The 25,570-nt window shown below is 36.9% G+C and overlaps 1 protein-coding gene across 1 annotated transcript in view; it reads right to left on the bottom strand.

Moving 5' to 3' along the window:
* LOC107695213 (nuclear factor 1 C-type-like) overlaps positions 1 to 25,533 on the bottom strand; it is a 97,575-nt gene extending 72,042 nt beyond the window's left edge. The window contains exon 1 of the mRNA XM_016495030.1: positions 25,027 to 25,533. Coding sequence (XP_016350516.1) covers positions 25,027 to 25,056 — 30 coding nt within the window. The 5' untranslated portion in view covers positions 25,057 to 25,533. The remainder of the gene's footprint in view (positions 1 to 25,026) is intronic.
* Between the last annotated feature and the right edge of the window lie 37 nt (positions 25,534 to 25,570).

The following is a 25,570-nucleotide window of genomic DNA, read 5'->3' as shown; positions in this document are numbered from 1 at the left end:
GGGGGGGGGGGGGTGGGTCACATCACAGTGGAGTCAGCTGTCTTAACCGTGGCTTGAAACTCCCTGGTCTGGTTGTGCTGCGAGCAGTGAGCAGGTTTTAAAAGAACATAATGAGACGTGACTTCGGCACGCTGTGGATCTCATGCGATAAGCCAGTTCTGCAGCTCACTGCAGTGAAAGCTTTTACACTCTCACAGCTGCTCCACCGAAACCATCTCCTGAAACACCAGAACATTTACTGCTAGACTGCTTAAACACCTTGCTCAAAACACCACAAGACCTCAACTGATGGGTCAAGAGCCAAAATTGAGCCTTAGGCAAAAAAAACAATACTGAATGCAAACAATAAATGCAACTAATCATAAAATCGTGCGGTTAGGATAGAAATGCAAAATACATGGTATTTTGGCCACAAATCCATCTGAAAACCACGAACAACTGTACGCAAGATAAAAGAAAATACAAACCAGACTATTTTAAATACAGGTTCACTTGCATCAACTATAAATCTGAAGAAACTCTTATAATTATTAATAATAAAAATGAAGTAATATAATTAATATTTTAGTTCATATTATATTAAGATTTTAGGGGCATTTCTGTTTACTACATTTATTTTGCCAGTGCATGTTGGTGTTGAAGAAAATAACGGAAATCTAAAGGAAGAAAAAAGAAGTCCCAAACATACTTGAATCCAATAACAAATGATGTTTTGCACAGAATTTGGTTGCTTTAGTGCAATATTTTGATAGCACGGCTTTAAAGTGCAGAAACCATATTTGTGTGTGCAAAACTGACTGACTGCCCTGTCTTTGTGCTGCTTCAGAGCTTTATTGGAAAGATTATAAAACCTCCTTTAAGAGTGTTCTCGCTGAAATGTCCTGAAAAAGAAAAACAGATTTAACATGGACATAATATGTCAGGGCATAATATGTTTTTATTTCCAGTTATTTAAACGTTTGTACGGGGAGAAGCTGAATGCAAACAGAGTTCAGTAAATGGGAGGCTGAGAGGCCTGAAGACTCACTGTACACACTCACATCTGTAATCAGTCGACTCAGACAGAACTGATACAGTTACTGAGTAAACTTTCCAAAGATTTACAGTAAAACAAAAAAAGAAAGAAAAAAAATAATGAATATGGAAAATCGAGACTGACAAAAACCAGAAAACCAAGCTGCACAAACAGACACAAGATATGATGTCCAAAAAAACTGCTAAACCCTCATCAGGGTTAATTTCATGTGTTTAGAGAAACAGTAAGGTCGTTTTATTTAGCTAAGTTAATGTCCAAAATAGTTTGCCCCAAAATAGTTTCTCAACTAAATTTGGGTCCATTGAACAAATATTCAAACAGACATTCTGGCTTGAGTACTTAGAGGAGTCTGGACACAATTTTCACCCACTGACAGCGCAAATTTCCAGGAAGGAAACGCCAGGAGGAAATAGTGATTTCAGGAATACAGGGGGATTAGAAATGGGCCTGTTTCCCTGCAGACGTGTGTGGATGTATTTTCTTCTCTTTAGAGCTCCTTTCACTGCTCTAGCTTCAGCACTAGCAAATACACCAACCACTGGTAAAAATAAACATTTGGTGGGCATTTTCTCCTTTCCGCGGCCTTGGAAAAAGCTCAGAGGCAGGTCAAATGAGGCCCAAACCAGGCAAAGACACACAAAACTGGGCAACTGTAATTTCTGCATCACTAGTGACTCCAAACAGAACTGATTATTTTTTTAAACAAGTTTCCTGAACACGGCCAAAATCATATATCACTGTATGAGTCAAAGTAAAATCATGCATGAGTCATGGATATGGAGGACCAACTCTGCAATGCAATGCAATAAAATGCAATAAAATGCAATTCAATAAAATGAATATCAATCAAAAATAAATAAATAAAATGAACATCAAAACTGCAAAAATTGATGACCAAAACCAAAAGATATTGTTAAGTCTGGGATCAGTACAATAACATCTTCACATTCTGAAACAATTAAATTAAAAACAAAACACTCTAAAACTAAATCCTGATTGGATTGGTCATAGTCACTGTAAAAGAGACAATAACACCTGTCACAATTCTGTATTAATGTGACCAGTTATAAATGATTAGTTATATAAATAATTACAAAAAAAAGAATTTACAAAAATTAACAAGTTTGTCCTCATCTTGAATTTTTTGGGGGTAATTTTGTATTATTTTTTGTATAGCTAAAGTGTACATAAATTAAGATGGTCCTGCCCATCAATACATCTACTGCAATATAAACACTAGAACAAAAATTCTCCTGGCTGACACATTGCACAATATATACACCGTCCGTCATACCACCAAACCCTAGGAATGAGGAGAACTTGAACCTGTGTCGCCCACATAAGCACCCCTCAACTCAACCTGTCAGAAGGGGCTAAACCACAGCTCTGACTTGGAAATATACATTTTTAAACCCTGTGCCTTACTGCTGCAGTATTTACAACACTAACATGAAGACGATTAGTGGAGAACCGAGTAGCATATTGCATTTCTCTCTTTCCATCTTTCTCTTTCTCTCCTGCCTGCTCAGTCTTTTTCCATATTAGGCCTGGACATGCTCCAACGGAATGCTCTGTTTTTACTACAATCAGTCTGAGAAGAGCGCTTTGACTGCATTTTGTGTGCACATTAAGGATGAGAATGTTATTGATAAACATGGCTAATGAATGGCTTCATTATGGCAGATGAACTGAGCATCTTTGATCTGACAGAGGCTGATGGCAGGGCGGCTGTGATAGCATGAGGGAAACGGTGACCACTGGAGTGTCCTGAAAAAGCCAGGCCTACCAGTTCTGCCGCTCTCGCTCTGTCAGCCGCACACACACACACACACGCACAGCTGTATTTATGCAGTAATTGAATCATTTTGTTATTGCGGAGCTCAGGGAAAAGTGTTTTTATTCCTGTCCGTTGCTCGGATACCATCTTTATTATGTCTTAAACACAGAATGTGACTTTTTTTCGTTTGCGCAAATCTTTTTCCAAGTAGAGACAGAGAGAGAGAGAAAGCGATCGGGAATGAAGGAGGGAGTGAGCAGTCCAAAAGATGACAAAATAGGGGTGTTGTGGTCACACACACCCACACAAAGTGTTGCTATGGTGACCCTGCGTGTCACAAGCATGTGTCCCGGGGCTGAGCTTTTCCCAGTTTTCCCAAAATTACGTGGTCAGGAAAATTGAAAGAGAGAGCGCGAGAGAGAGAGAGCGCGAGACAAATAGATCTAGACAGAGAGAGCGAGAGAGAGAGAGAGAGTGGGAATGAAAGAGGGAGGGAGCAGTCCAAAAGATGACAAAATAAGGGTGTTGCGGTCACACACACCCACACAATGTGTTGCTATGGTCATTCTGCGTGTCACAAGCATGTGCCCCGGGGCTGAGCTTTTCCCAGACAGTCTTCCCAAAATTACGTGGTCAGGAAAATTGAAGATTGATTCCGATGCTGAAGAACTAGAAGATTTTCCGAGACTCATCATTAGCAATAAAAATAACTGCAGGCTTTTAAAACTACTATTTTAGTAAAACCATAAGTAGCGATCAATTAAATAACCCTGCAGTTTTCATACTTTGCTATGATTCACCTTTCACCTTGTGTAGAACGCAGTGTGCCAAGGGAAAGAAAATGTCAGTTAGCCTTGAATTTTTGTAACACTGCAATTTACCCAGAATGCCCTCTGAACATTAACAGCAGACATTCTCCCCCACCCTTCCTGCACTGTTACACAGCTGTTGCCAAAAGCACTTTCGTTCTCTTTCTACTGACTGGCTGAGAAGTGGATCGTCTAGGATCTGAGGAATGGATTCAACTTCGACATTCTTTCAAAGCCAACGTATCAAAACAGGGAAGAGTGGGCATGCTTCTGTTTGCGACACATTCAGAATCAGTCATTCTGGGTATTGTACGGTCCTGCTTTCCGTATATACTCTGCTATACGGGTTTTACAGCAATAAAATATGCACTAAATATACCACCACCACCAAGCAAATATATTTAAAAACTATGGACCTGAATAAAGTGTAACTTAAAATGTAAGTGAACACCATTTATTTTAAAGGGACAGTTCACACAAACACACACACAAAAAAGTTTTGTCATAATTTACCCTCATATCTTTCAAAACTTCTATGACTTCCTTCTGAGGAACCCGTTGGGAGATGTTTAGCAGAATGTCCAAGCTGCTCTTTTGATGAGTGTTTGATGTTTTCAAACAATGGCTGTCAAGCAAGATTTCATTAAAATTACTTAAATGTGACTGTTTCTTGCACAGAAAAAAGGCATATGTGACCCTGGACCACAAAACCAGTCATAAGGGTCAATTTTTGGAAATTGAGATTTCTACATCTGAAAGCTGATGTATATATAAATCTAAAGAATGAAGTTCTTAGCAATGCATATTACTAATCAAAAATTACGTTTTATCTATGCACAATCAGCTTGTAACACTCCAAAGAGAAAGGAAAACTTGAAATCGCATCATATGACTCCTTTAATATCCTAATGATTTTTGGCATAAAAGAAAAATCGATAATTTTGACCATACAATGTTTTTTTGGCTATTGCTAAAAATATACCCAAGTGACTTAAGACATGGTTTTGTGGTCCAGGGTCACATATAGGTTTGGAACAACATGAGTGTGACTACTTTATTGATTGATTGATTGATTGATATTTTAATAGCTTTTTAAGTTTAATTAAAATATATTTCATATAAATATGTTGTTTCAAATAGTTTTCTACTATCACTGCATGACATTTCATGTCCACTACTCAAGTACACTTTTACGACTGTATTGGTCCACACTGTCAACATAACACTGAAAAAAACATTTGCTAAAATAAAAACAAAGTGCCATGTGCTTTAAAGAATTTTCAATTTAACCAAGACAACAAGTTACATCTCTATAGTCCTTTGTGTGTCTTCCTTTCTAAACACTATTGGATACATCTGAGAGCTTATCAAAGACACTGAACACTGCAGTAGGTTATTCCTCTGTGCCCAGTGGGCTGATGGGAGATGAGGTTCTGAATGCTGAGTGGATCAAAGTGGATGTTCTGTGACTCACACTGCATCTTTCTTTTCCTCCCTCGCTCTCTATTGCACAAGTGCTGAGTCAGCCCTCAGCCATGCAGCATCATAATGGAGGGAGGGGGATGCTGGGTAACCAACCTCTCTCAAGGCAGTGTGTGGATGGTGTGCTGCAGTGGTAGGTTACGCTGTTTGCTCTTTCTATTTAATGTGACATTTTTATTTCTAATAGAGTTGTTAATTTAGAGCAATTAATTAAAACTGATGCAGCAAGATGCTAAAAACAGTAACACATGGTGCAGTGGTCAGAGATGCCAGTCTGCACGTGAGCAACAATATAAAAAAAAGAAAGTGCAAATGAAATTTAAGAGCGCATCCTGTATGAATGACCAATAAGTTGACATATAGTATTATACACCAATCAGACAGATATACAGTATAAACAAAATCAATTTGATTTCTAAAAATGCACTTTGCTTATACATTCAAATAAAATGTAATCTAAAATCATGTTGACAAAAATAATAAAATTAAATATAAAATAAAATTTAATTGAAATCTTGTTGCCAAAAATAATATAATAAAATAAAACAAAACTCATGTAACCTAAATGTTTCCCTTTGATTGCATTTATGAGGAGTTCAACTACTGAAAACAAAAGATCTTTTCATAACATGGGGCAAAAAGATGCTGGGAAATTGAATTTCATTAGCACAAAGGACAAAGAGGAAAAACAAGAATGTATCTCTTCATACGCTAAAACATACTCTAAAAGATGCATGTGACTTTCTATCATTGAATGAATTCACAGGGTTCATGTTCCCATGACAGCTAAAAGCACCTGTTCCATTAGCATCTGAAATGCCATGAACCTCTCATTGATGATACAAGGAGAGGGTTTGTTTCCTTTAGGATTTGAAACGAAGATGGAAGAGGATAATTATGCACGATTCAATCTATGCAACAATTAGTGCCTCAATCACTATCTTTAGGTCTTTGTGATTTCCAGGGCCGGTTCCTCATGTGTCTGCTAGAACTAAGGGGAGCTGGGGAAGGTAGAATGAGAGCCTTCAATCAAAAACATCATTTCAAACATGGGAAAATGTCGTCTCTCGTAGTAAAAGAGCCTAGTGATGTCTTTTCGATCCAGCAAGCAAACTGACCAACTTCAAAGAACCTCCATTGCCCTGATTTTAGCAGAGATTGGGGCTCACAAAACACGAAAGTATAACTGTGCGTGCAAAGAATTCAGTCGTATGGTATTTTCCACTCAGCAGTTGCTTGGCTCATTTGCAGAAGGGGTTGCCAGTTGTGAAAATGTCCCCAAGTTTCCTGGTTTCTAAATGACCGAGTACAAAACACTGTGAACAAAGAAATGAAGCTCTGGGAGGTGTCAGACACCTTGCCAACACGAACACAAACTACAAACTTTCTGTGATGCTGCACAAAATGTCAACTATTTTCCCTGAAATTAGAGAAAAATCTCTCTGTATTTTTCCTTTTTTTGGCCTTATTTATAATACACGACCAGAACGAATTTCTATGTAGGCTAAATCATTCATAAAACCATTCTTACGTAAATTGCACCATTTGATTTACGTAAGAAAGATTTTACAAATTATTTACACGGTTCAGATTGTTTCATGCATGAGGCCCAATGTAGTTTTCACCTCTTCTTCTCTAATTCAGTTAACAAAAAAATAAATAAAACTGATCTTGTGTGTGTACCTTCTCAATGCACATCTATGATATTATTGTGAACAATTCATGTTATAAAACGGCAAAAAAAAAAAAAACATTTTCGTCAAAATGTAATGACTTGCTCTTTCTCCAAACTGACCTCACTTTTGCGCTGAAATCACTCAGGCAATGTGGGCTAAAGGACAATGTTGACCAAGAGACTAATAGCTATTGAGAGACTGTTCCATTCTGGTATGTAACATCCAATCAATTCCCATTGGATAAAATCAAGTTCTGCTCTGCATTTCTTCTCATTAAATATCCTGTTTCACTTAGAAATACATGTCACATTACAAAATGGGTTGCAAATGACAAATAACACTGACTTAACACTGACAAAACACAAGCAGATTGTTTGTTCAAACTCTTTTGTTTTTTTTTTAATACATATGTTTCAACTTTTTACTAGGAGATAAATATATTCCCATTTCACATTTTATGGCTTAGCAGAGAATCATGTGGCTAGGCTTTCCTTGTTTGAAATATTACATAAAACATCATTTGCAAATGCTTTTAGCTTTTGTAATGTAACATAGGCCTATTTCCAAGCAAAATATAACATATATTGGAATATAAACTAGGACGAGACTTAATTTTATCCATCGGATTTGACTGGATCGTGAAAAGTGTCCGATGATATTATTAGCTACAATTTTTCACCACTCGCACAGCCTTGATTATGCCATCTGTAAAAGTCATTTCAGAGGCAGAGAAAAATTATGAAGATTATAAAAACAAACACTTTTTTTCTTCAGAATAACAGGAAGTGATGAATTATGCACAATAAGGCACAATTACAGTGAATCGGGTACATTTGATCAATGACTTGGTCATCAATCACCATTGTAGAAACATTGTTGTTAAATGTCCCCTTTAAACAAATATGCCAGCTGTTATTAATAATCTACTTTGTCTTCCTATCCACTGCAGTTTGGTGAAAACACTTCATTTCCTCGCTCCACCCATTCACACATTTAGAGGAAGGGACAGCTGCAGCTTCATCGTCGTAGCATACATACTGACCGCAGAACCGCAAATACAAACAGCCCAGTGACTCCAAGCCCAAACACTCCCTAACAAACACACAGGCCGCAGTCTGTTCTTACGCTGTTTGATCATTAGGGACTGCTAGAAAAGGCTGGGGCATAACCATGCTCCTGGGAAACAGCTTTCCCTTCACAGAACTGATTTGTGCAGTGAATCACAAAGCCACACAAGCTCTTCTGAGTGTCAATCAATGCAACTTGTACTCCGCCACTTTCACTCTCCGTGTCATTCTCTTTTTTTCTAATCAGTTTTCCAGCCCAGTATTATTTTTAACTGCTGTCAATATGACATTGTTTACAACACATTTTACTTCTGTAAACATATTTCAAAGCAAAACTGTATATTTAATGAGTACAAATGTAGGACAGGACTTGGTTTTATCCATCAGGAATTTTTGAGGAAACAATTTCAACCTCAAGACCATCTCAATGTATCCCAATGGCTTCAAAACTATTGTTATTTGGTGTTCAGTGTCAAATCAACCAAATTCCAGAAACTTCCCCAGCTCAAATATTTGATTTTGTTAATTTTTCTTCTGAAGAAATACATAAATAGTGATGAAAGCCAAAATATTAAATGTCATGGATGTATATATTTACTTATTTATAAATATATAATATATGTTGTAAAGAGGGGTCAAAATGACAATTTCACCTGAGATCTGAAGCCAAACTTCAAGAGGGTAAAAATTACTTTAGGAAAAAATGGTAGCATCATGTTATTTTATATTATTTTTACACAGAGACTGGTAGGTATATTAGTAAAATCTGTTGACTTAAGCAATCTTTGTTGCATTATATGCCAATGGTGACAGTTTAAATTGGGAAAAGCACTTCTTTGTTTTTTCCTAAAGTTTGCATGCCTGTAACTCAAAAAGTATTAAAGACAACATTTTTACCCCCCTCTAATTTGGCCTCAAATCTAATGTGAAAAATTGCCATTTTGACCCCTTCTACAAAATAGTGTATTACTTAGTAAATAAATATACATCCATAACATTTAATATTTTGACTTTCTTCTTCATTTATGCATTTCTTTTACCAGAAAATGTTTTAATATATACAAAAATATTACAAATATACACAAAAATTATACACAAAACTTTGAGTCTGGGACCTCAAATTTGGTTGAGTTTACATGGAACGACTTATTTGCTATTATGGGTGCAAATATTATTATATTACCATTTACCAATATTAAACACAACAGTATTATAAAACACAATAGTATCATAAAGCAATGCTCAAAATAAATGAAAATATTGCAAAGGTAATACTTAAATTTTGTGAGGTATAAATTTAGTTCAATTAATGGCTAATGTAATCACCACTTATACATGATAAATTACATTTTAAAACAAGTTAAGCATTCATATTTTTAATTAATTTTAAATAAAAGCATAAACTAATGTGTACAATATTTAAATATTACTCAATAAAATACAAATTGAAATTAAATGGAAATTAAAAACTGACTGCGTTAACAGCTACAGTATATTTAACCTGCTTGACCTGGGTGACCATCAGTCAAAAGGAAGATTTTTTTTTTTTAGTTATTACATTTTTAAGAAAGCTTACAAAAACCAACACATTTTTCATAGAATTGCATGCACTTATTAAGTGCACACAATTACACAAAAAAAAACTATTACAAAACCAAATAGGATCCGTTTTGGTTTCACATTGACTTTAAGGTCTGGGGGTTTATTAAACGGGGTCCTATTATGCTCTTTTACAAAGTCTTGATTTCCCGACATAGTGATAACACTCGTTGCCTTCTTTAGTGCAGCTCAACCAGGTCTCGTCCCATTCGTCAATATTTGTGATATCACAAATCCTGGAAAATATGCGTTGTAGTCCAAACGAGTCGTTCGTTGTAGTTTTTGAAAAGTGATTTCTGTTAAATGAAATATCTCCTTTTGAAGTGGACTTTGAACTTTGTAACTTTGCAGATCTTTTTTATGCTCAAACAGCAACATTACAGACTTACTAAAGTTGAATAATAATAATTATAGGACCCCTTTAAAACTGTTTTATAGCATAGCTCTCCAGGAGTCCCATTAGCCAAGTGTCTCAGAGAGTTTTAGCAGCGATTCCAGCATCAAGAGTTTTCCAGATTTGTAGGGTAAATTAGAGCAGCAAGCTGTCTGGAAAATGCAATGCACCCACTCCACTTGAGCTATGACCTTTGCATGCCAGAACAATAGGCATCCATTAGAGAGGATTAGAGAGGATCGCTGGGTCACCCAAACTACAAACCCAGTCTTTGCATGAATCTGAATGTCTCTTGCTCTCTTTCTCTCTCCCTCAGCAGACGGGCCCCAGCTGAGCGCTGAGACAAGCTTAAACTTGGCTCATGCCTTCATTCACTCTCAATAGCCAGTTTACAAAGGTCACGACCCAAGTATTCTCTAATAAGACATACATGAAAGCATCACCCTGCATTTTCTCCACAAATCTACTACCAACATCCAACATGCATCTTGTGTTTTAGATGAAACTGATTCAGATTGCTAGATTACTAAGAAATAATCATAGTGCAGTTTTCTGGGTTTAGTTTAACTTAAGAATCTATTGTGTCTGCTGATAGTGCTTTTTTTTTTTGCACTTGTTGTCTACGTTGATTCACTAGTGGCCAATTCACTAAAGGATTTATGCAAATCAGGTAACGCCGCCAAAATCTGTAGCACTGCTGCACCACTGTGATCCATATACCTGAATCAGCTCTTTAAAATGCCGTAAGTATGCTCATCTACACCAGCCATCTGGATAAATGCCCAGTTCTAACGCTCTTCTCCCTCAGTTGATCATCATTTGATGAATAACTCCTGCCATGATCAATAGAAACATCTCTTTAAAGTGAAATTATGTTTCTGTTTTTCACAAGAGGCAATAGAAAGGCACTGAATGCATCATTTACATATTTATAATTTACCTACAATTACATTTACATATATGTTTTTGGTTGACACTTTTAACCAAAGTGACACACCTTCAAGATATACATTTTATGGTTTGTATGTTCCCTGGGAATCAAACTCAGGGCCTTGGCATTGCAAGGAATGTTAATTTAAAGTAGTAGAATCAAAGTGAAATAAAAAAAATAAACAATTCACCTAAAAATTTGTCTTTAACTAAATTTAAACTAAATATATTCTCTATGCTTCATAAATGTATAGAGTGGAGTGAAAAAAAAACGGATTTTCCAGAATTCATAAAAATCCACTTCTTTTAATTCCAATAATAATTCCAATTCAACTTCCAAATTCAACTTCCAACTTGTGAATTAAAAAGAGACCTATTAGTCAATTCTTTTTGCCCAACCTTTGCAGCCTAGTTAAATTGGATTGTGAATGATTAGTGAATTAGATGCAGGTTTTTACACTGAAATGCCGCATACAATTAGAAAATAGGGATGTAGTGAAATATAATGAAAGAGAGTTTTTACCAGGGGTGTTTCTAAAAAACATGGGGCCTGGGACAAACATTTTGAAGGGTGATACCCTTGCCTGCAAGACCAAATGCATAGAGGACCTCAGACAACCTCTACTCCAAATGTAACTGGTCCAGGGACAATGCGCACAGTTGAACCGTGAAAACGGCTGTGGATCCTACCATGTGACGTCTTCAAACAATGACACAGTTAACTCAGGTAACCTCAGATTATTACCCCTCCTGCCCTCACGCGTGCGTACGCACAGTGCACTTAGGCCTCTATATCTCTACAAACAGCCAAACCACACCTCTCAGTTCAAGTGCATTAATACTGAACTGGATGCACACCTGGTAAACCAACTGTTACAGTTAAGTACAGCCAATCAAAGAGCTTCAGTCTGAAACGTTTCAATCAGGGTGATAGCAGTGATCTTGTAAAACCTAGTCAGATATGGCGCTCAGTGATTATCATGCAACCAAATACAAAGGAGAATGAGTGTATTTGGAAACTATAATCCAGCTGTTTTGCTCATTTGATCATCACACACATTAATTTAAATGCAGAAAGCTTTTTTTTTTCTCTTCTTTTATTATTGACAATGATGGCCAGTGGGTGTGCATTAAAAAAAACAGGGATGCACAATATATATGTACAATATTGGTTATTTAGCAAATATTTACTTGAGCATATTCATTTCTGCCTATTTTTACAGATTACCTGGCTTCTTCATTATTAAAATTCAATTAATCTTTAAAAACAGACAAATTTAATAACACTGTTCAAAGTAATCATTAGCAAATCTTTAAATTAATAAGTATATATTAAAAATAATTGCATTGGCCATTTATTGGTTATAAGCCATAAAATAAAAAATAATTATCGCCTTATTGTTAGCCTTTTTTTTTTTTAAGCTTATGGGAAGATGCAAATTTCCAACATAGTCATTTTCTTTTCCATTTTAATGATTTTGCAATGTACTATTTCTCCATTAATATAACATTTCCTGAATGATGATTAGATTCACTGTTTTGAGCATTTAATCTGAGAATGCAAGTACAGAATGACGTGTCTAGCACGTGCAGCAGTAGCAGCAACAGCATCCCCCGGGTCCTAATGCCCGTACTGTAAGGCATTTTATTTACTTAGGGGGCGCTGTTGGCCTACTTGTAATAAAATGAAAGTAAAATACACAAATAACATTAAGATTGTGTTTCTTATTTAATAAAGCAGTAATTGATGTCATAAAATCACGAGTATGGTTTGATTTAAAGGTCAGAAGGTATAGCTTACATTAGTGCTGTGTTTGATACATCGATACGACGATGTATCGTCACAGAGATTTGACGATACGAGTATTGATACAGCTGGCCCTGTATCAATATTGTGGCACGTTTGCAGCAGTGGACCGCGCTTAATTTGAATACAAGAACACCGTTTAAAATAGAGTAGAAAAGTGTGAGGTTTCTAAAAAATCTACACAGAGCCGTAGTTCACTGACAACTGCGTTCAAAATCGGCAATGAATTGCCTGCGATCAAGGATGGGCAGTATTTCAAATACATGCATTTGAAATACAAAATACTATTTTGTATTTTGTATTTAAATACATTTAAGCTTAGTATTTTTGAAATACAAAAATACTTTTTGCCAATCAACCTCTTAATTAGAATTGCTGATTTCCTGGATCAACAAGTATACAAAAATACTAAATACAAAAATACTAAGATGAAATGTATTTAAATACAAAATACATTTGACTTTTTCCAAAGGTATTTAAATACAAAATAGTAAATACTGTACATGTATTTGAAATACTGCCCATCCCTGCAGGAAATCAGCAGTCTAATAAGGAGGATGTATTTAAATGCAAAAAGGTATTTAAAAACAAAATTGTATTTTGTATTTCAAATACATGTATTTCAAATACTGCCCATCCCTGCCTGTGATTTTGAACGCGATTTTGTGTAGCTTGTCAGTGATCTACGGCTCTGTGTAGTAAATGCTGCTCCATCTGAAAGCACGTGCTGGAGATTTACTACTAATCACCAGAAGCGGCTTTACTGATGTGATTCGCATGAAAATCGCATTCGATTTTTTGCCCAGCCCTATTTCAATGTACTCTCATTATAAAATAACTTCATTGTTTATTTAATTCTCAAAAGTAATTTTTGTTAAAAACGAACCAAAATGAAAAATAATTTGTTTATAATCTCTGTACAGGAGAGACTTGACGTTGTTTCCAAACAAAAGGAAATATATCGGTATTGGCATCGGCTATCGGCAAAAATTAGTTGAAAAATATTGGCATTTTGGATATCGGCAAAAATCCAATATCGTGCATCCCTAATAGCTTTCATAATGTTAAAGGTATCTGTTTTAGATTTGAGTTTCCATTCTACAAGACCTCTTGTGGATTAAAAAAAATAAATAAAAAATAGCACAGTATTTCAATTCGGTGAAAAATATGTTGCGGTCAAGATGATTTTATTATTTTCCATACTAATATTGCTACTCAAGGGGAGTTATTCTGAAAAGGATTAGACCGTTGTACAGCATGTACAATGCAACCTAAAATAAGATCAAATATTCACCTTTCAAATAACAGCCAGATCTATAGACAAACATGCTGATTTTACATTTTCCAACCATAAAACAACAGAACAATAGAAAAACAAAAGCTCAGCATATACAAGCATATTAATTATGGATGAGTATAGACAACCAAATATGATCACATGTAGATCAGAGAAACTCAAACGCTTCAGAGCAGGACCATGTGCAGCAATACGAAAGCCTTTCAAATGTAAAACAAAAGATTTGAAAGAAAAAAAAGGATGTTTGTTTGCCAATTTACCCATTAACCATTTGCTATGCCCCTGTTATCACATATAAAACAAGCTTTTGCTTTTTTCTAAAATAAGTCAATGAAAGTTGTGTGTTTAGATTACCTACAAGAAAAGAAATTACCTACAAAGATAGAAAAGCAGGGCACTTATAATAGTGACATATGGTACCCAGAGGGGACGTGGTATTCTTTTGCCCTTTTCCAAAACTTTAAATAAACATTGAGAAGTGCACATCATGGATAAATCTATGTGTCTGCCCTCGTTACCAAATGAACATACAAAACATCAGTAAAACACTTTTGCAGTCTCCACAATTTTTTAATCACGCCATTGTGTAAATAAATAAATTATTTAATAACAAAGGCACTTTGCACTCACACATCCTTCCATTTGCCCATGTAAGTATAATATCTCTTACATTTTTACCACTTTATGAGTACATTTTACTGAATAAATCATTGTTACGGGACATTCTGTCAAAGCTTGCCTAATTGAACAACAGTAAGTAAAAGAGGCGGGGCTTAGTGAAGGTTCAATTGCCCAAATGGGATACACCCCAATATATGGTCACTAATGCAATGCAAACAGCCACTAAAGTAAAGGGAAACAGGTGATTTGACTTTACTAAATCAGAGTAATTAATTAGGAAATGATGACAGAGATGGGGTAGGCTGTAATGAGGCCTTCGGTTGGTCTGCAGGGTCTTGGATGCTGGCTGAACAAATTAGAGCAAAACTCGTTGTCCATCTCTCTGTGGGTTTAATTACATTAGCCCTGTAATCGAATTTAGCTGAGGCTTTGGCTCGCTCTCTGACAGCACGGTTCTAATCCTGGAGAATCCTGGGGAAATGAACTGGGTCTTCCCTCACCCTCTGAATCTAGAAATCTTTTGGTCTCAGTGTGTCATGGGAGCACATCAGATCTGAATATCCCAAATCAAATTAAATCTACTTCCAAGCAGTATTAAAAATTGATCAGCTGAAAACGGGGCAGTTACAGATCCTTTCAATTATTTAAGAGTGAGAACTGAATTTCAGGCTATAGTTAACTTTGATTCAGCCTAGTTGGCTCCTATACGGTAGGGGTGAATGGGTTAAACGTATGTGTTTTTACTCCATGTCCTCACAAAGGAAATCCTTTAAAGACTTTTAAAGATTTGTCTGATAGACAACAGGAACATCTCAAACAGGCTTTCAGTCAGACTCTAAGACCATTAATTGTTCTTGTATCGACTACCTCTTCCAATTAATCCATATTCCTGTATGCCGTCGGCTAAGATCCATCTTTGTTCTTGCTTTGCCTTCTTTTAAGAGCCCTAAAGCATCACTGAAAATAGCCGCTTTCACTCACAGAGAAATATGACAGTTTCAACTCTCCAGTTTGCGTAAGTAGTGCCATTAGCAAGTATGGCAGTTACACCAAATAAAAAATGCCTTTTATAAAGGCTCTATTCACTGCCATAAAAAATGTGGCCATTAGACACAATACAGTCCAATCATTTTTTTCCACTTTAAAAGCTCCACAAATGGACAAAATTTTGGATAATTTGCTTGAAAAAGACAGTTTGACCTGGTTATGCCATTACATCACTGCGGACAACTTCATGGTAGTTGAACAGAATGTTCTGATTACATTTTACAGAGTATGTTTACAAATGGCTATTTTGGGAAAATGCCGGTGACATTAAGCAATTTAGTAATTTGGAAAATAATAAAGATTAACTAAAGACCAAAATGCACCAATTGGAAAAGCTGTCAAAACATCCACACCTTTTGTTTTTGTTTTTCAGTTTATCATTCCACACATAGAACCCGAATCAATATTTCACCTTAAGTTCAACCTGATATTTGACAGAAACCAGTACTTTGCAGATGAATTCTGAAAGAGATGAACTCTGAAAGAGGTGAAAAGGTGTCTCTCAAGAGCAAGGCGAGAATCATTTCTGAGACACATGGAAACTCTTTGACCTGGGCTCTGAGAGTGCATGAACTCTTGAAGTCAGTATTTCCCCCCAGCAACAAAGAGTGAGAGGAAGCCAAAACCTGTCTGACCCTTTTCTGACCTTGCACTACTCAAAAAAAAAAAGTTCAAGGTAAAGTGCTTTCTCCCCACTACTCTCAGTACATCTCTCTTGCTCACACTTGCTTTCTTTCTCTCTTGCTCTCCTCAGGGTTACATTCAATTACATAACCAGTTAGCCTGCTAATCTCCATAATCCGAGTCATGCCACAACAGGGCCCCGTACAGAGCTCAAGAACAAAGCCTGCACTAAAAACTCTCTCATCTTCCTCTGTGAGAGGCGAGGAGTGGTGAACAATGCTTTTTATAAGCTGTACTAAATGTCATTTCCACACTCAGACCTGGCAAAAGTGACTGTCTTCTTTCACAGATGATGCAGGCGCTTTCTAATTTCTCCTTAATTTTGTCAGAAAGTCTCACAGTTTAAAGACCCAATGAAATCAAAATTAGAATTTGTGGATTTAAGTCCATGTTTACTTTTGTTTGTGTTACTCTCTAAAATAAGAAAGTCTTTCCAAATTCTACTTGCAACCACTTAACAAATCATGTTCAGGGCTGTGAGTCACATAACAAATGAAAATATATTTAATAAAATGTTTGTTAATAATGTATTTAATAAAATAATATTAATTTAAATAATTGGGTTTATTTAAATAATTATGTTTAATACAAGAATAAATAATTACATTTATAAAAAAAAAAAAAGGACCTGCTCAAACTTCCTGTTTCATTAGGAAATACTTTCAACACAGGAAAGACAACTGCACTAGTCAAGCTCAAAATGCATGAAAAGCTTAAACTTTCAGAATTTTCAATTGAATTTGATGAATCATTCACTTTTTTCATTCATAAATTCTTTCGCCAGCCACAGCCATGCCAAAAACACTAAACTTAGCACTACTGTGAATACTGTTGGCTCTGTAACAATTTGCTAACATTCCTCTTTTGTAAGTCACTTTGGATTGAAGTGGCTACTAAATGCATAAATGTAAATAGAATGTAAATTTCACACATGCATCTCTTCAAGAAATTCAGCTACAGCAGTCAACAAAAGGAACTGCACATAACCCATTATTAAAAGCAAATGAATAATATAACAAAGAATCATTAAGCATTATCACTGAACTGGCGCGTTGCTCAGAGTACGAGCTGCCTAGACAAGTGACTGCCCCACTTTCACCATGTAGCAAGCCAGAGTTATATTAGGTCATAGCCAAGTGTTGACGTGTCCTCTTGCTTTCCCAGCACTGCTCTGTTTGGCTCCGATCCTAATTCATAGAGATATCTGTCTAGGCCTGTAGTGTGCAAACACACACACACCCACACACATATATATCTGAGGCCTATAGCTTGTCTCCACTTTAAGCTTTGACACCTTTGATTCTTTTTTTATCTGTGATATGTGTGAGGCAGGAATAAAATGCACATGCACAGAGACACCTCAAACCTGAGAAAAAGAGGCCAAAAAGCATGTCAAGAGGACTTCAACATCTGCCACGAGACAAAGCAGAGATGAACAGATGTACTATGATCTCTATCTCTCACAGAGGCAGCAAGATTAACTAACAATGATCAAAATGATAAAGTTGGAACAGAAAGTATTATCAGATTTGACTGAAAAAACACATTTCCCCAATCAATGTGCTTGCATGGCTGAACTCACACATACTAGGACAACATACTGAACATTCACAAAATAATTTTGAGAGAAATAATATTTTTAAGTCAAATGTGTCATTTTTGAGCTATTAGCAGAAAAATATATTTGAAAAAAGTATGAAATTGTTAACATTTAATGCCAATGGATCAGCAAATGTTGCTTTTTGGGAGGAAATCAGTCAACAAAGGGCTTGCTGGTAAAGGAGAAAATAAATATATTTTCATTTTTCTATTTTCTATATTTATCATTTGAAAATATATTAAATATCAAAAATCTTGAGACTTTTTAGCTATACCACCAAGCCTTAATTGTCGGTCAAAACTTGCCAATCCTCCTGCACCCCACAAATACAAAAGCTTTCTTTCTCTTTTGTCCTTACCCGAAATGATCCCCTGCAGCAACATTCTTTTCTCCAACGCAGCCCTCAGACTGTGATGAAGTGTTGCTCTGGTGCATTTTAAAGCAGCTCCTGCCCTTTATCAAAATAAGAAATTGATGTCACTGCATCCCAAAGTGCAAGAGCGGGAAATAATTTACCTATGATTTGACTTTAATATTTCTTTGTTGGAGAAGCACAAGGATTTTAACTCATATCTGGGCTGCGTTCCTAGAACATGATTTTGGGTCCAGAGAGAGTGATCAAGAGACAGTTTCCAATGTTGCCAATGCCACAAAGTCCAGTGGGCTATTCTTACAGCTTTCCCAATCTATCCGTCTCTCTTTGTCTTGTTTCTGGACACCAGGAGCTTTTCTCAGTGATGACAGCTATTTATGAATTTATACGGCGTAATTCACTGAATACAGGTCCAAAAAAAAAAGCTCTTTTACATTTACGCAAGAATCACAAACAGATTCTCATGTTTTGTCACCTAGACTGAGAAACATTATCTCATGAAATCAGAAGTGAAGAGTTTTAGGAGCTTTCAGTGCTGAGATAAGGCGATGGCGGTTTAACACGAGTGTAATTGAGAATGCAAAAATGCCACAAGTTTCATTCTATTTCAAGTTTCTGCAAAACAAAATTGAATGCATTGCCACAGATCATTATTCAATCGCATGTCAGCGAAACAATGAACAATGCATCAGAACCCCAGCGGCATACCTTACAGGTTCTGTTTACACGGCTTTCTTATTATATCAGGATCTAGATCGTCTTTTTCCCGAAGAAGGTGTTTTAACCTGCAGCTCAGAGTGAGTGGGTGGAAGCATGAATCAAAGCTGTCAATAAAGTGACTGAACATACTTGCACGTGCAGTGATAAACATTCTCATTATTGCCTTGCCTGAGAACTTGAAAGCCCATCAGGGAGGATACATCAACTCCCTGTAAAATAACACAACAGATTCTGTCATCTCCCGCCCCCTCAACCCACCACACACACATATTAATTAACGACAGCTATATGCTCAATCTTTGAAGATAGCATTCCTCTATCAGAATGAAATATTTCTGATTTTAGACATCTCAGAGCTGGGAAAGAACGTGATCTAAAAGCCCAGCTCTACTCCAGACCACAGGGATATTGGTCTTTGCATTCAATGCATAAAAAAAATTAAAAAACAACAACAAGTCGCTTATCTTGCAGTACTGGAGAGTCTCCATTACACCACAAGAACTGTGGCATCTTCCTCCAGACACACACACTTATATGGGGTGAAAGCTTGCTCAATGACCCTTTCAAACCATTTGCAACACAGAAGATCCTCTTGATGGATTATGGTTCATGAGGAATGTGTCCAGTGACATGCGTCTTTGTGCTTCCATTTAACATGTGGGTAAAGTTGTGAAACATGAGGCGCAGAGACATTATATTCAGTAATATTTACTCCCATTTCTCAAGACTTAAAAAAATACAAATTGAGTAAATGAAAGAAAAACATTTCTTTAAGGTCACTTAAGTTAATGATGCTCAATAAGTCTGTTCCAGACCATTAAAAGTTTGTCTGGATACATGTCTGCAAATATTTCTGTACCAGAAAATGCAGACAAAACATGCATTTGTCCTTCAATAACCCAATGCACTGTCATGTCACCTATACACGTAAGCTGAACCAAAGGCACCCAGTGGCATTCAAGCAAAAAAGAGCAAATCTATCCATTCACAATTAATTTGCCTGCATCGTCACAAATGAGGGAATCATATCGCGCAGTGTTCCTAAAGCGGCTCTGGAGAGCAGTGGAGAGGTGTAAATCAGGCACAGCAAGCTGCCTGCAGAACTCGTGCAAGCAGGCAAGGAAGAGAAGGCCGAAAAATCCCCCACATCTGTTCAGACTCAAATACAGAATACACTAAAGAACAATTTTCCATCAAAAAATGCAATAACGCAATAATTGCAGAAAACTGGAGTAAATGCAAAACAGAATTACCGAATAACTACACAGCAGAGCTACTTTGGATTGCTATATATATATATACAGTATATATACAGTATATATATATATATATATATATATATATACAGTATATATATATATATAATATTTCAAAAATATATTCTTTTTTTTTATACAATATATTTGAAAATATTTGCTCTTCGGATCAGGACGAACTACTCTGCAGAGCATATGACTTTAATCTACAATACAAAAACAACACACAATGTAGTATTCCTTACATTTGGATAGTAAGAGGCATAACCAAAGAATGTAATCAAGTGTCAGGCTTGTGGCAAAAATCAAATCTGACTAACAAATGTATAACTGGAAAAGCACCGCCACAGTAGTGGAGAAGCAGTGGTAGATTTAGAGATCTTTTAAATAAACAGCCCTCTGCACCCTGCCACGCCAGCACTGCTCTTCTTAATCGCCTTCCAGTTGGAAACATTTCTTAAAGCCTTCCCAGCAGAGCCGACTCTGCCAAGAGCGGAGGTTCTTCTGAAAATGACCTACTACTGTGACTCTCTCCCTGCTGGAGAGAAAGCAGCGGCTCTGCCAGCATCTAAGCCTGTAACATACAGAAAATATAAAATACCGATTTAAACATCTGCAAAGGTAAAAAAAAATTTAATTTTCTTGTCAGGTAACAGCATTCTGACTGACATGAACTACGATTTATACGATCTCTTCCAACGCAGAGGTACTTGCGGAGCAGAATAAAACGTATTTTGTCTTTGCACGGTTGATTAATCTATTCCAAAGATTTGAGCTGTTTTTTGTGAGTCTCATTTTAAAAAACGAGACTCCAGAGGGTGATTCAGACACTCGTTGGACCACATCTCATCTAGAAAACAACAAAAATAAACTCCTTTTCTGCTGTAATACACTGGCATGGATGAGAGAGCGAAGCTGCGGGCTCAGGTGGAATCCAAACACATCTTGATAAAGTAAATATTTAGGGTTGCTCACCATTCTCCCCGCAGAGGAACCTGGGTGTGATATGAAATACAGCCAACCTTCCACAGACATCTCCAGCCCTGGCCACATGAAGTCCTCTACTCATGCCAAGAGCTCGGGCCTTTATAACTGAGGCTACTCTTTGTGCCCGACTCCCCTCCTCTCCTCTCCCCTCCCCTAAAAATCTCCTCGATGTCCTCTAATAAATATCAGCCACTAGGATCAACACATGAAAGCTAATGCTCCACTTAAGATTCTGACCCTTTTTTCCAAAACGCTCCCTGACACGAATAAGCAGCTGAATGTTTAAAAAAGGTGCGATAAATGCAGGACGGATGGCAAGCGAGGAAGAGAGGGTGATCAAAACAGCTTAATTAATCTGTTAAACGGGCACATTGGGAGCTGCCGCATTGGGACACGGCCATGACTGTGCCACTCAGGGCTGTCAGACTAATGTGGGGCATGCATTTCTGAGCTGAGCGAAAGAGCAAACACACTCTCCTGACAAAAATAAATAAAAAATATCCTCAGGCGGGCAAGCGCACGCACACACACACACGGACCCAGAGAGGACCGGTGGATTTACACCGCGGGGGTGTTCTGGGCTGTTTGAGAGCCCAGTAGCAGCACTTCAAACACAACGTGCCGGACCATGGAGAGGGGTGGAGAATATTTCAGTACTCATTACATCAGGACCTAGTTAGACTGGCTTGCCATGCACATGTAACTAGTAAAGATGAGCAAAACTTACATACTGAATGATATGAATCGTGAAAATAAATATCAGACTATGCATGCATTCATTTAGAGAACAAAACATTTATATATCAAAGTCATTTCAGGCCCAACTGAGAGAAAAAGGCTCTCAGTTCTGGAATATTTTGCACGGAAATATGAAAACTAAAATGCTCTCGTAAAAAAGCCAACACAGAGCAGGTATCATTATCAGCACAATTTCAGATGTTATAGTATTTTGTTGGTCAGCGCAGTCGAGTGAGAGTGTCTCCAATTGGCTCGACGCTTGGATCGGCCCTCCTCTTCTTTCCCGGGGGGGACTAATTGCGGCTCTAACGGAATGAATCGATGAGGAATGGGAGCAGGACAGCGTGTTGCCAGCTCAGGGGAATAGAGCCTCTCAGATCTCCCGCTGATGCTACTCTACACTGTTGGCAAATACTTCAAACTGGGTCTGTACAAACTAAATACATTTGATCAGTGAATATCTGGATTACAAAAAAAAAAAGATAATAGGCCCAACACTATATGAGTTTGGTTCATTTCCAATAAAACAATTAGCAATTGCTTTGTGCACTGAAATAGTAATGAAATAGTTGTACATAGCTTTTCATTACATATACATATATATATACACTTACTGTCTATACTATATTTGGGTATATTATATATAGAATCTAGAATCAGAAAAATAAATAAAAATAAATAAAAAATAAAAACCAAAAGTACATGTCAAAAAAAATATTTTTTCCACCAGCTCTAAAATTTGAGGCGGTTGCTGCTCACTGCAGACAGAATTGTTGTAATGGCAGCATACGGAACAGGCTCTGAGCTTAAAAGCTGTTTTGTGAAGCGCCTGTGTACAGCGAAGCTCAGAGCGAAAGGCCCCTCCGGCTGCCAGCGGGACTGCGGTGGAGACTGGCACATGCCTCATCTGTCCCTCTCACTCTCTCTCTCTCTCAGCCCAGCACACTCACTCAGACTACGGCCAGAACCTCTGTGCATGCTACACGCTCTCCCTCGAACGCTGCAGGCTGCTACATTACATTATCCTATCAGCAACAACAGTGAGCTCAAAGAGGCAGTGGACATGCCGAGCAGTTACAGAGAAAACCAAAGGCCTCCGCACTGCTGGCTCACAGTACAGCTTACACAACCCAGATCTGTAATGTAGCAGAGGTTATTCCATTTCTAAATATTTATCGCAACCTCAAGATCAAATGTGGTTTATAAATGTTCAGGTGGAGCACACTATTTTTAACAAGTTTTAGGATTTTACATTTTTTAGCTAAGCATGATAGTTTACCTGTATATTTCACTAAAACTACATTTGGTAAAGTTACACAACTCCAAAAGTGGACTATGGTTACTTCATGTTTACACAGTATATAATGAGTTTACTAATCAAAAGACTGCGTCTAGCATATAACTAGCGTCTGCCATAAAGAACCAAAAAACACCATGTGCATTGAAACATAGCCCCATGTAATTTATTTAATAATAAATTCAAGAGCTGGAGGGTGAGGCGTGTATTTGTACTGTTGCCTGTTTGAACACATTCAATAAGAGCTGAAAAGTACAATACATATTTGTGGGACTTAAAAGCCCAAATCCCAAAGGTTTTCCAGGCAGTTATTTAAACAAAGTATATGAACTACGAACTGAATTATACCACAAGATAAACTGCCAACAAAAAGTTTGACCTTTACAAATACCTTGACCTTTACAACTGCCATTTACATATTTTTAGTGTCAGATTGACAGGTAACAGACTTTCATTATGTCTGTCAGTAATATGGACTTTTTACCGAATCAAGCATATGGAACAATTTTCTTACCGAGCAGAGAACAAAAAATGTTTCCCCTCACAAAATCTTCTTAACTACAATTGCTAACTTGCAACAATGTTTGAGTTTTTTTTTTATATTTTAATTATTATTATTATGTAAGTTTCTAAGATAAAAAGTGGACATTGGTTAATCAGGGGAGTGGCCTTACTAAAACGATCTGAAATTTAAAACAAACCAAAGCAAAATTATTTAATTTCGCGGCAACTTTCTCATCAAAGCCACGATCAAAGCAATCATCAGCCATCTAAAATCCTAGTGACTCATGTCAATATACAGCAAGGCAATTTGAGACAGTAAGGTGACCTTAAAAACCCTCTGTGCCTGCCTAAATTCAGACAGCTGACAAAAATACTTTTAAAATACTATCACATTTACTTAAAACCTAGGCACTATCACAGTGCATAAAATGCTAAAATATTTTCTAACTGATTCAGCTATCACAAGCAATATGGGATTCAAATCAATTGTGATAAATTACAGGCAAAAGGCCGATGTCTGGCAAGTCAATGTTATTCTGTCCAGAATGCTTTTTATCTCTTTTTAAGTGACTGGCTGTCTAAAAATTAAACAGCCTAAAAAAATATTTCAATGGCCAACTTTTTGCTATATCCTATTAATTGAAAACTTAAAAAGCACACAAGAAAAGAGCTGAAACCACAGTAATTAGTCCGGATTGAATAGATATCATCCTAAATCTCTCTCAAAATACTGTAACTTTATATATTTTGTAACCAATAAAACAGTCAAAGTTTTAACAGTCTTAACACAGAATATAAACATTACTAATGCCACTCTCTTATAACGCTACGCATGAACTGAACTAGTCCTGGTGTACATATAGATGTGCTCATATAGGCTAAATATATCATTTTTAATCCACTTCAGATAAAAATACACAATAGTAAATTCTATAATATGAAATAATAAAAGTTTTATTTGATCCTAACTATGACATGTAACTTTCTCCTCTAGTTTATGATTAAAACTGAAGCAGATGTCTCATCACTCAACTGCACTGTCTACTCTACTGCACACAAACTCCATCTTAAATACAACGATAAACAACGACTCATATTACCTCGTCAAATTGATTTTCGACTTTGTTTACATTGTAAAAAGGTCAATAATAGAAATGTATAACAACCCAATAAACTAATATACATTTGAGGATACAGCTTAGTGTTATTTGAATGGATGTTAAATAGGCAAAGAGAAGCATAGTTCACAGCCCGCCCTTTATGAACTGAAATCTCGTCGCGGATCAGGAGCAATTCGTTCAGAAAGACACAAATAAGCACTTTACCTGAGTTAGACAGAGAGGAGAATACATCATGCTGAAAGGGGAGCGCGTGACTTGAAATGTGGCAAAACACCGACAAGTTAGTGGATCATTTTTCACAGTTAATCATGGTAAGCCTCATCATGATTAACACTTCCACCGCCGCCACTTCTGACTTCCACTTCGAGTCCGTTAAATCAAGAGACGCCCGGCAAAAGAGAACGCGCAAACTGTGTACACGTTTGAAACCAAACTTTGCAGGCAGGAAAACGCGTGGGGTGCTGCAATCTGTTCCATTTAGGAAATGGTGGGAGAAAGAATCAAAGAAAGAGAAAATGAAAAAGAGGGAGGAATGAAATGACGTTATGAAAATAGCCCATCCCAAAGAAAGTAGCCTACTTGAAGGAGCAAGAGAGGCTAACCCTGGTTTCCACTGTCCAGGGGCATCCGTTGAGTCCGTGAAATTAACCAAAAAAAAAAAAGTTATGTGCCTCGGTTTCTGAAGCTCCTATGGTGCGAAACAAAGTGGTAAACGACTCCCCCCCCCTCGCCCCTCGCCAGTGCGCAC

This window comes from Sinocyclocheilus anshuiensis, unplaced genomic scaffold, assembly GCF_001515605.1.
Source record: "Sinocyclocheilus anshuiensis isolate Anshui unplaced genomic scaffold, SAMN03320099.WGS_v1.1 scaffold122, whole genome shotgun sequence".
In the NCBI taxonomy this organism is placed as follows: Eukaryota; Metazoa; Chordata; class Actinopteri; order Cypriniformes; family Cyprinidae; genus Sinocyclocheilus; species Sinocyclocheilus anshuiensis.
This window is presented reverse-complemented; position numbering and strand designations above follow the sequence as displayed.